The sequence below is a fragment of the Equus quagga genome, chromosome 1, assembly GCF_021613505.1.
Source record: "Equus quagga isolate Etosha38 chromosome 1, UCLA_HA_Equagga_1.0, whole genome shotgun sequence".
Lineage (NCBI taxonomy): Eukaryota > Metazoa > Chordata > Mammalia > Perissodactyla > Equidae > Equus > Equus quagga.
Window position 1 is genome coordinate 121,052,897 of NC_060267.1, and position 12,504 is coordinate 121,065,400.

Genomic DNA, 12,504 nt, shown 5'->3' on the forward strand with positions numbered 1-12,504 from the left:
AACGGCCTTGATAACATCTATGCATGGGGAGTTTTTGGTGTGGAGAAAGAAGTACAGTCCAAGAACTATTTTTGCCAATATGATTAATAATCTGATTCAAAGAATATGATTTGGCACTACTGTCTGTGATGTGGTTTAGTGGCTATTAGGATTATAATGGTTGTTAGTGACAGAAACATATACCAGCCTTGTTTTTGTTAAAAAGCCCCCCCTGGCAGGGGGGGTACTGACTTTACTCACATAACAGGGAAGTTTTAGGCGTGAAGGGAATCAGGAATTCTCTGGTTTTCCAGCTCTGCTTGCCTCTGACTCAGCTTCTTTGTCAGCTGGGCTCTCTGGAGCTGTCGGCAAAGATGGCTCCCAGTTCTCATCACTTTCCTCCAGCAACCATAGCAATCTTTTCAAATGATTCTGAGTGGTCCTGCTTGGGTCACGTGTCGATGTCTAGATCAGTCACTCATGTGGAACCACGTGGTGTAGGAGAAAGGCAGTTTCTCAAAGGAAAAAGTGATACTGAGTCAAAACAAGACTACCGGAATGACCTAACTTATAGTGAAATGGAGTCAAAGTCAAAGACAAATTAGCTCTTTTCTTTGCTTGTCCAATTGCAGTCCTGGAATTCACTCATGAAACCTGTGGCCAAGTTAGAAGAAAGGTTATCTTTATCTACCTATCCATTTATTCATTTGTTTTGCAAACCATGGTGAGATTTTATGTCCTATTTTATTTTTTCCCACTTTCAACCAGATCTGCTTGCACACAGATTCGTTTCTTTGGTGTCTTTAAGACAATATTTCTCAGGAGAGTGGACATTTTTTCTCCCAAGGTGACATTTGACAGTGTCTAGAGACATTTTTTTAATTGAGATAAAATTGACATGTAACACATTAGTTTGCTGTATACTACATAATGATTGGATATATGTATTTATGGCTAAATGATCACCACAGTGAGTCTAGTTCATATCTATTTTTGCTTGTTACAACTTGGGGTGCAGAATGCTACTGGCTTCTAGTGGGTAGAGGCCAAGGATGCCACTAAACATCTTATAATGTACAGCACAGCCCCCCACAACAGAGAATGATCTTGCACAAACATGTCAATAACCCTGAGATTAAGAATTCCTGTTCTAAGGCGTCTTTGTCAGTTGGAGCCCAAATCCATTCACTGAGCTAAAGGAGTGAAACCCAATTTAAATCAGTGACTATCTGGCCAAGATTCCATGAGAATTAAGGCTGGATGATCCAAAGTTAACTGGCACATCAAATTCCTTTCTTGCTTCAGATTAATTTCCCTAAATAACTACCCTGTTGCTTCGTGTTAGCAAGTGCCCATGTTGTTGGTGGGTGTTTCTCTCTGCTTCTCTCTTTAAACACAAGACTCTATTTTCAAGAACATTTTCATTTCTCTACCTCCCCCTAAACCCTCCTCCCGCCTCGTATCTATTTTCTCTTTTCACAGCAACTAAAGAAAAGTTCTAAAAAGTATATGACTCTTGGAACATCAATATTTAATGGGAAGCGGGACTAATTTGAAAGTGTCAGCATTTAAAGGCCATCTTGGCAAGGCGGGTTTCAATAGTGCATTATGTTTATTTATCACAAATCAAATGCAATATGTTGCTTGAAGACAGATTATTTTTCAAACTAATCATGACAATTTTATATCCTGCTGTTTCTGTGTTTCTTTTATGTGTGAGTCTCCCCTCTGAAATATATTTTTCTTTTTTTTAATTCAGTGACACATTCTTCTGTTAAAACTCGAGGGTCAGAGGCGCAGTCATGTTCTTCATAGAGGTTGTTAGTGGCTCACAGATCTCACACCGCTAAACAAAACAACAAAAACACTCTATGAATATAAGTACTGCAGCCTTCTTTGATATTTGTTCAGAAGGGAAATTCATTTGTACAATCTATCAAGCATGTAACAATTTGCTTTTGATGGTGAAAATTGTTTTATAAATAGTAAAAGGTGTGTTTTTTCACCCACTTTGTACACAGAACGGCCTTTGTTCGAGATGAATTTTCTATAGAACTGAGGTTTCATTAATGTGACATTGAAAATCTTAATGTCTGAACCGAGCTCAGTACCTCCAAAGTTGTATTTTACCATAGTTTGTTGTTTTATTAAATGAAAAAGCCTAAGTTTGAGCAAGCGAGTTTATTTTATTCCCCTGCTGGTGACATAGAAGTGTAGTTGAAGGGGTCTTCAGGGGGAAATGAGCATAGAAAAGTCAATCAATAATCCGGGATTAAGCTCTTCCTTTTCTGCAGGTTGCAAGTTTTTGTGTATTCTCTTACAATTTTTTGTTTTCATGATTGTAGGATGCACTTTTCTAAGTTTCTCCTTCATTGTAACAAATACACCTGTGGCTATTACATCACTTGTTAAAGCAGGATACAAATGTAATGAGAACAGTGACTTGGCAGGGATTGGCAACCTTTTTCTGTAAAGAGGCAGTTAGAAAATATTTGGCGGTTTGTGGACCATGTGGTTTCTATTGCAGCTACTCATCTCTGCTGTTGTCTAGAGACAGCAACCATAGAAATATGTAAATGAGTGTGTGTAGCCACATCTAGTAAAAATATATTTACAAAAATAGGCAATGAGCTGGCCTGAGGGTCATACTTTGCCACCTCCTAACTTAGATTCTCATTTGGGGCTGTTTTATACCAATCTTTAGCCACCTTGGCTGTATGCAAAGATGTGGTGTGATCTGAGATTCACCAAAGGCATCTCTTTCACCCTCATCCTTTATGCAGAATTCTCCTTCTCCGTTAATTACAAAGCCTGAAATGCCAACCTTTAAAATCTTTCCTGTGGGAAAATTCTTATGTATTCACAAGATGGCATTTGATTGAAAACCATAGATAACTAGTACATATGTAAACTCTAATACACATTAGTTTAGCTTTACTCTAAACAGACGTCTGAGATTACAAGGGAATGGGACAAAGTAAAGGTCATTTTTAGTGGCAGGAGGAGAGGAGAATCCTATAGCCTGGGCTGCAGCACTGGGAACCTGTAAGAAGCACTGTGCATGTAGAGGATGGCAGTGGTAATAGAATAACCTGTGAGTGCCAGCTGTTTGTGAGGCCAAGTGCTTTGCATATAGTCTCTCCTTCCACCAGCGCCATGCAGTAGAAAACACTATGATCCCCATTTTACAGACAAGGCCACTGGGCTTAAGAAAGGTTATGGCTCCCTGGCTAGGAAGTGCCAGAGCTGTAGTTCATACCAAACATTTTTGATGTCAGAGTCTACATTAAGTGGTCAAGTTTAAGGAAGAAATTTTAGGTGATGCAACATTATAAACTGAGATAGTAAAGCAGGAAGATACTTTGTATATTAGGGACTACTTTTAAAATATTGAGCAGTTATAGCAAAGATGTGTCTAGGAGAGCCCACGTATCTCCTTAAAGTCATTTATTCGCCTCTCTTCCTTCCAAAATAACAAACGATTTAGGCTTTGAGGGTGGCAAGTCAGTTTTGGATCATCCTTCTTAACTCCTAAGACCCTTTACTTACTTCCTCTTTATGTAGTGTTTTTAACTTCCCAAAGCACTTGGACATAACATACATGGACCTAGTTAGGTTATTTGATTTACAGAGGGAGAAAATTAGCCAGGGCCCATTGTCAGTACACCTTTTAGCCCACAAGAGTGATACCTGTAGATACACCTTTTGTCCTACCTGTAGATACCTCTTTTATCCCACAGTCACTACCTTCAGGCCTTGGTTTAACTCTAAAGTTCTGTCAAGGTAGTCACCAAAGAGTGGACTCACTTCTGTACTTGGCGTATGCATCATACCTCAGGAAAAAGCGGCTTTTGGAGATCTAGCTTTACAGGCATTTAGGTGGGACTGCTTTCTGAACTTTGCATACATATCCATTAATTATGCTCTCTTTCAAGTAGCTTATAACTGTAGTCTTTGTAAGGGTTGAAGATCAGCCTGGACTTATTTTGATTTACTAATTTATTGATCTTGACCAAGAATCACTTTATTTGAAACTCTTCACTTAGGAAGTCAATTTGATAGCCTTTGCCCACTCATTTTGAAGGCCTCAGTTAAAGTAGTCTTGCCAATGAGTAATGGAGGAGCTAAAATTACTAATAAATTAATTAAAATGTATTTATAAACCCAGCGGAAAGCCAAGAATGAAGTTGCTTTCCTATCGATTATTATACAGGTCATTAACTGCGGAGAAAATGCCATTGTAGCAAGCAGAGAACACTGGTCAGTAATTGTAGGATTCCATCATTAAGATTTCAGTATTCTGGAAAGTAATTACTCATTTGCTCCACGTATTCACAGTGTGTGGGTCGAGTGGTTGGATGTTTTGTGGCAAGACTGAGGATTCAGGCAGCCATTAACTTCATGGAAGATTCTCTCTTGTCAGTCAGTGCTACTTTAAGTGATTTGTGGTTTGGACTTCTATTTACGCTGAGTATTCTTAGATATTAATATGCCAATTCTGCACAGATTTGTATCAGAGTGCTTGACTATTGTGGTAGAGAGACCATTGGAAAAAACCCTCTACCCAGGGTCTGAACCCTAGGATGTTGTAATGTAACAATATTTTCTCTTCATAGGAAGCAAATGGGATTAACAGACTATGGGCATTGGTTGTGAGTGAAATATTCTGGGGTGGTGGTTTCCCTTTCAAGAGTTAGGTGCCTATGAGCAATGTTGGAGGAGAATGGGTAGTATCTCTAAATTCTTGGTCAAAAATCTCTACCTATCAATAACCCAAGTAAAGTAATAGAATATTATTATGAAATGTCATCATAGACAGCTGATTTCTACCCTAAGTGGTGTGATAAAAGGGAACAGATCTCAGAAACCAGCATACCACCTCTCCCCACTACAGTCTCTCCCTGATTCTGTACATGTCGAAGATTTGTACATACAGGAAAGTGCTCTGTGGTCCATCCCTATCACCAAGTGAGTTTCACTGTGTCCAGGACTCCTGGCCAATAGGAGAGTTGGAGATCTCTACCAGCACCAGAGGCTGAACACAGCAGTGCTGATAATGCCTGGCAACCTTCCGTTGTAACTGACTAGTCTTGGTCTCTTAGTCTCCTAAGATGGTCTGGCTCACGTCAGGTTGATGGTCTTAGTTTCAGCAGACCCCAAAGTAAGCATACCAGCAGTCTAGGGATTGTGGTTTCCATTTTCCAAATAAGAAACTGAGGCCCAGAAAGGAAGCAGATTATCTTTATCGAGGTTACAGAGTTAGTTAAGAATTAAATAATTAAAAACCCTCTTGATTCTGGCCCAGTGTTCTTTCCACTAAATCTTTGAGAAATATTAGTGAGGACACTGATTAAATGAAAATTTCACTTTGTGATGTCAGAAGAAGGACAAAGGAAGACCACAGGAATAGCATTTTTGTCTAGTCTCTCTTTGCATAGAAGAAAAAGGTGATGATCAGGGGTTAAATACTAAAAGTAAGAAATGTAATAAAAATGGCAAATCAAAGCTGTATGTAACTGTAGTGATCTGTAGCTTTTAATGAGTGAAGCAACTTACTTGTTATTTTATTGAACAGAGCCAACAGAGATAAATTACTATGGTCTTATTAGTATGTAATTCCTTTGAGAACAGGGACCATGTCATATTTGTCTTTGTAGCCCTGAAGTTTAAATTAAGGTCAAGAAAGCCATAAAAGCTTCTCCTGCCTGTATCATGAGAAAAAGTGATAATATCTTACTTTTCTTTCTCCTGTGCCTGCCAGCCTGGAGAACTTAATTTATAGATCCTTAAGAGATATTCATGTATGTCCCTTTTTCCCTTTATTTAGTTGTCTGTTTTGATGCCAAGATAAACTTTGATGACAACGCAGAATTCCGACAAAAGGACATATTTGCTATGGACGACAAATCCGAGAATGAGCCCATTGAAAATGAAGCTGCCAGATATGATCTAAAATACATAGGACTGGATGGGAACATTGCCTGCTTTGGTAAGAAAGCAGTATATCAAAAGAATGATTTGTGGATTTTTGCAGAATTTAAGCACCCCTGATTTCTGAAATGTTATTTCCCAATAGCAAGTAAACATATGAGGTTATTTGTAGCCCAAAAGCTTTAGGAAACCATTCCGGTTTCTTCTCAAAGTTCCTTTTGGTCAATGGTCACTGGCTTAAAGCAGAGTTTCCCAACTCTGGCGCTATTAACATTTGGAGTGGGATCATTCTTTGCTGAGGGGCCTAACCCTGTCCCATTGTAAGATATGTAGCAGTATCCCCAGCTTTGACATGCCACTAGCAGCTGCACTTGTGACAACCAAAAATGTCTCCAAACGTTGCCAGATATCTTCTGTAGGCAGAATCAGCACAGTTGAGAACCACTCTTTTAAAGCATCTCAGTTAAACTTTGCTTAGTAAAACTCGGAAGCTTTGCTACTCCAGTCAATGTTAATATGCCAGGAACTTTTCTGAACTTTGGGGTTAAGATAAAATTACTTTCTCAGAGGAAGTAGAAGAGAACATGTACTTTAATCATTATGTTCAAGTTTCAGCTTCTGTTATAATCAAACGATAAAATGTTTCATCCATTAAGCCAGTTTGTTAATAAAACAATTGATTTCATCATACTCATCTAGATTTGTGAAAATGGCTTATTCAGCTGAGATAAGAATAGGTCTCTAGAGGCAATGCAATTTCTGTTATTGTCCATAGCTTAGTGTACTGAGATTTGTACGCTTCTGTGTTTCTGGTGTAACCAATTTGTTGCATTGAAAACTGAGGTCTTAATCTTAATGGAATTAAAATAAAAAAGATTCGTAGCTCATTAAACCAACAGTATCATTATCTTCAGAACTGAACAGACCTCATCCAATAGTTTGCTCATCAATACAGTAGAAAATGGTATCCAATTACAAGTGATACCAAAAGCACTTGCTTTGTTTTAGAGCAGTAACCGTAATGTACCAGGTCACTCACATCATTTGATCATGATAAGTTAATGTGCTCTCAGTATTATAAGTATTTAGAAAGGAGAACTATATAATGATGTGTTTAGAACCAATTAAATACAGATTCATTGTAGCCTCTGTAAGAACGTGCATGATTTGACCAAATTAGTAGCCTCAAAAGCTCTGATTAACAAATTTCAAGTTGTTTTAAGATCCTATATAAACCATTTTTATTTTAGTTGCCCCAGACTTAATTAAATTGGTCACTGTTTATAGGCATGTCTGGGGAATCCAAGGGTCAGAAAAAGTGAAGGATACTTTACCTTGAGAGTTTTGCTGTGTTCAGAAGATTTTTTTTTTTTGCTTTCTAACCCCAGGAAGGTAATTTCATATAATTAAGTATAAAAAGCAAAAGAAGTGCAATTGATCAACTTAGCTCTGGAAAATAAAAATTTTGATGATGAAAGTCTGCTTGGTTTCTTAAGAAAGGCACCTAAGATATTGTCACATTCTGGTTCTAGTTTTAATGATCAGGGTGCTAGTGAACATTTTTTATATTAATTTGAAAGAGGAATGGGGGGGATAGGAATATTGTTTGGAAGCTGTTATTTGTTCATTTGTTTTCTAGGTTTATCCAGAGAACATATAAATGTGCATGGTTGCACTAAGTATAAAAAAGTATGGAACCCTTTTGAAGTTGGTACCCCTGTGGTTCAACCCCAGAGGGATGCCACATTCAAAAGAACATATTCTCAGCAAGCAAAAAATCATTCTTTACTTGAGTCTCTTAAAGGATATTAAAAAGAATGTAATTTATAGGCCCTAGCAGCTTCTCATAGGATTTTTCTCTATGTCCCAATTCTCTTGAACTCTGTTCTTTCCAGAACCTGAAACTCCCTCCTCTACCACTAGCCCAAATTGATTAGTTACTTAAACTCTTCCTTTCTTTCTGTTTCTCAGATGATTTAATTTCTCAAGAAATCCTTCTACCCATTCCCAGGTCTTTTTTGTTTGTTCTTTGTATGCACATTTCCTGATTCTTTATCCTAAAAAAAAAATCTATGAACTTATCTGATTGAATGGAATTCAAAATGGCAGAAATTGGCCTGATCGTGACAGAGTTCTCTTTTGGCAATATGGGGGAGGGAAAAAGTTCACACACCTTTTCCTGTTGGTAAATTGATCCTGTCTTGTGTGCCATTTGCATTTTACAGTGAATGGTGCTGGACTCGCCATGGCTACTTGTGATATCATTTTCCTGAATGGTGGGAAGCCAGCCAACTTCTTGGATCTTGGTGGTGGTGTAAAGGAATCTCAAGTGTATCAGGCATTCAAATTGCTGACTGCTGATCCTAAGGTAACCTCTTTCTTTGTAGGAAGATTGTGTAATGTTCCGATTTCTCACCATCAAGAGCTACCTTGTTCCTGCTACTAAGAGTTAATAAGCTAACGCATGTACTCTGCAGCCCCAAATGCAAATCTTGCCTTCTATCACGTGGGATTACACTATGATTTAACTCGTATTGGGAGAAGGGCCTATAAGTGCCCCCAGGATCTTATTTCGGAGGCTGTGCTTACAAAATTCTGGGAGATGAGAGGAAATAAGAAGGGTATAGTGCACCAAACACTGAAACATTGGTTGGCATGAAACGTTAATTTGGGTAATTTACACTGGAGCAAGTAATCCTAAGCTTCCATGATTTAGACAGGACACAGTCTCACTTTGCGTCTGTAAGGATGCTCAAAGTGTTATCATACGATTGGAGACGGAAGAAAATTATAGGATTATATTATTATATGTCACTGGAGAATAATGACTCCCCCTCCTTCTCTATGCCTTTTAAGTTACATGTGCTACAGTTTATAGCATATGCTCCCAGTGCATATAATGTTGCTTCATGTGCATCTTTACTGGAATGCAGCTGCCATAGCCATGCTAGGTGCATAGTCAGTATTCACTAAATAGTTAATCAATTTAAATATCAGTATGCTGTTTCCCTGGAGGTACTCAGTTGTCTATGATAATGAGGTTTAGGTGGACATTGGTTTTGTGGAAAAGACTAAAATTTTTTGAATGTCCGATATGTATCATCGAATTCTCTTAACAGTTCTGTGGGGTAGAGTATATGCCACAACCATTTGATTTTGAGCTTTATTTGAGAGTCATTATCTTGATATTATTAGAGTATCTAATATATTCTGTTGGTTCCTGACATGTATGAAGACATGGGAAATCTGAACCATCACTAAGAAAATCATGAATAAAAAAAATACCAGGTATTTTTTTAAACAAATGAGGTCTGAACTTAGTATGGAAGCTTCCCATTAATAAGTTGGTATTAATAAGTTGGCTATTGGCAGTAGCCTTTATGGGATCACATGCATAAAATTTCGTCTTATATATTAGTAGTATGCTTGTCTGTTCTCATTATGACTTGATATTTGGTAATCGTCAGCTTTTGCTAACTCTTTTCCTTCTGATTCACAAAATAAATGGTAAGGTATAATCAGCTACTTCTCTTCAGTTCTCCAGTGCTGTTCAGGAATAGCAAAGTCATTGAAGTCCAAAGACAGCCAGCCATAAAGAAAGTTTTAGGGGTTGATTTTTCTGTTTACATAAGTATCTTGTTTTCATTGCTTAAGTAGGAATCTTATCAGTGGCTCCCTAATCATTTATTAATTCATTTATCTCTTCTTCCTATTATTTTCTAAGAGAAGAATCATTTTCCTCCCAGAGATTTTCAACCTAATTGAAATCTGTAAATAACATGGATATAACACACAGCTCTTTAAACTGCTTGAACCACAAAGCACCCGAAGGACAGGCAACTGTAATAAAATACTGAACTTTTAGTGTCTGCTGAAATTCAGTGCTCAGAATAGTAGAGAGCCATGAAGGGATTAAATCTACCAGGACAATCATTGCATTTTTTTCGGAATATCTTTTCTTAGCGGCTGATCTTGAATTTTAATTTTACAAAAGTACAAGAGGGGAATGAAAAATCACTTGCAGAGCCTTTTTTTTTTTTTAACAACGTCTTCAAAAATTTTGACTTTACCCTGTGGAATATTTTCAAATGCTTGGCGTATTTAAACTTTTTTTGAGATTGGCCGTCATCTTGGGTAGATAAAGGTGTGTGGGAGTTACTTTATTTTTCCCATGCTATATCAGGAAAATGAATGCATAGCTCATCTCACAGTACATTTTCCAAATCTTGAAATTTCCAAGCCAGTTAAAAAGCATAGAAATGTAATGGGTATTTTCAATCCTGGCATTGTTTCACAGATTTCAGAGAACAGAGGCTAAAACATAGTATAGATGAATTGATTTGATTTTGCAAGGAAACTGGTTGTAGTTCTGGCGGTAATTATTTGAAGCAGAGCCCCATCCAGCTGCCCAGAAGTAGATATTCCCAAGAGCCCAAAGCTAATTATTTCAAAGGTATTGATTTTCTTGTTAGATATAAGGATTAGTCAGTTGACTACACTGAAACTCAAAATTACAGAAGGCCTTTGTTGTTAAACTTAAATCAACTGATACTAACAACTACTTGTTTGTCATCTGTACAAACTAATTCTATTGATCAAGCAATAAACATCATCATTTAAGAAAAACATTATGGATTGACGTATATTTCTATTTCTAATGTCAGCCATAGGGCTGGAACTGATATTTATTTTGCTTGACTATTAGCCCAAATGCTGGTTTTCATTGGGACCTAACACGAGTGCCTTTATGACTAATGTGTTCCTTATTTGTCTGTAATATATATGAAATGGAGTTCCTCTGCTAAACTGTCTGAAACAAGAGTCTTTCCAAGATAGCTCACTTACTAAACTGGATTCACATGAAGTGTATCATTAAATATTTTATAATTCTCTTATTTTCCAGCTGGGCTTGAGATGAGAGAAAGGTAATAGAGTTTGTTCTGCTGGTGGTAGAATAGATCTGACCTGATAGTCATCATTTTTAACTTACAGAACTCTAAACACTAGTATTCTTCAAATCATAGGGAGTAAAATGATATAAAATAGGAAGTAGAAGTAGGATTTTGCAGTAATCTATAAAGAATTTGAATACATTTAAAGGAAAAACACCGTAAAGAATGTTATCCTTAGGTTTTTGTTTTCCTGAATCATGCTTTGGCTTTTATTTCTAATTCTAAACTTAGGATTCTAAAGGTGTAGAAAATGAGTAGAACATCTGGAGTGTGTAAAACATTTTGCGTAAATGAATAAAAGGAAAAGACAGTTGACATGAATCTCGATAGAAACCTCAACTCTATGGGCCAGAGTTAAGCAAATCTGCTGCCCTCTGGAGGCCTGATTTTGGAAAGCCATCACGTATGATTGGTATTAGTGAAGTCACCTCGCTTGATTTGTACTTCCTGGTCTAGATCAAACTTAGAGTCATGTTTTCAGAGCCCTTTAAATGTCCAGGAAGAACTGTGCTCTATAAGCACCAAGTACTGGTTCAAGAAGGTAGGGATTCTTAATGGGCTGTGGTGCCAGGCTGCCTGGGTTCCAATCCTGTCTTTACCACCTATTGGTTGTGGGACTTTGGGCATATTATTTACCTTCTATGTGGCTCTATTTCCTCATTTATAAGATGGAGATAATAACAGTATTTATTACCTCAGAGGGGTTATTTTATTACATGAATTGAGATACATACACCTTCTTCCCATTTAGAGAGACAATAATTTCATATGAGAGTATCATTTAAAAATTTTAATAAACATTTTTTTTAAAGTATAACTTACATGTAGAACAGTATACAGATTGTTTAAGTATGTAGCTTGATGAATTATCACAAAGTGACATACCCATGCAACCTCCAGCCAGAACAAGAAACAGAACGTCACCAGCGTTATGGGCTGAATATTTGTATCCCCCCCAAATTCACATGGTGAAATTCTAACCCTCAATATGATGGGAATTGGATGTGGGGCCTTTGGGAGGTAATTAGGTAATGAGGGTAGACCTCTCATGAATGGGATTAGTGCTGTCTGCCCCTTCCACAATCTAAGGACATGTCTAGAAGATGGTTGTCTCTGTACCAGGAAGTGGGCTCTCACCAGACACTGAATCTGCTGGTGCCTTGATCTTGAACTTCCCAGCCTCCAGAATTGTGAGAAATAAATGCCACCCAGTCTGTGGTAGTTTGTTACAGCAGCCTGAACAGACTAAGGCAACCACCATCCCAGAAGCCCTTTATGCCCCTTCCATTTCTTCTCCTATCCTGCTTTCTCCCCAAAGGGAACCACTATCTTAACTTCTAATATCATAGATTTATTTTGCCTGGTTTTGAGCTTAATATAAATGGAACCATACAATATATATTCTTTTGTGCATGCCATCTTTCACTTAACTTTTATTTCTAAGATTCATCCATATTTTAAGTCACAGTATTTCGCTCATTCATATTGCCGTATGGTATTCTATTGTGTGACTCTACCAGAAGTTTTTTATCCTCTTCTGTTGATAGACATTTGTGTTATTCTCAGTTTCAACTATTATGAATAGTGTTGCCGTGAACATTCTCATACATGTCCTTTGGAGCACAGTTCTGTGGCGTATTTA

The 12,504-nt window shown here is 37.5% G+C and overlaps 1 protein-coding gene across 1 annotated transcript in view; it reads left to right on the top strand.

Annotated features, from left to right (window-relative positions):
* SUCLG2 (succinate-CoA ligase GDP-forming subunit beta) overlaps positions 1-12,504 on the top strand; it is a 258,248-nt gene that overhangs the window by 149,981 nt on the left and 95,763 nt on the right. Inside the window, exons 8-9 of the mRNA XM_046637960.1 lie at positions 5,807-5,968; positions 8,136-8,278. Coding sequence (XP_046493916.1) covers positions 5,807-5,968; positions 8,136-8,278 — 305 coding nt within the window. The remainder of the gene's footprint in view (positions 1-5,806; positions 5,969-8,135; positions 8,279-12,504) is intronic.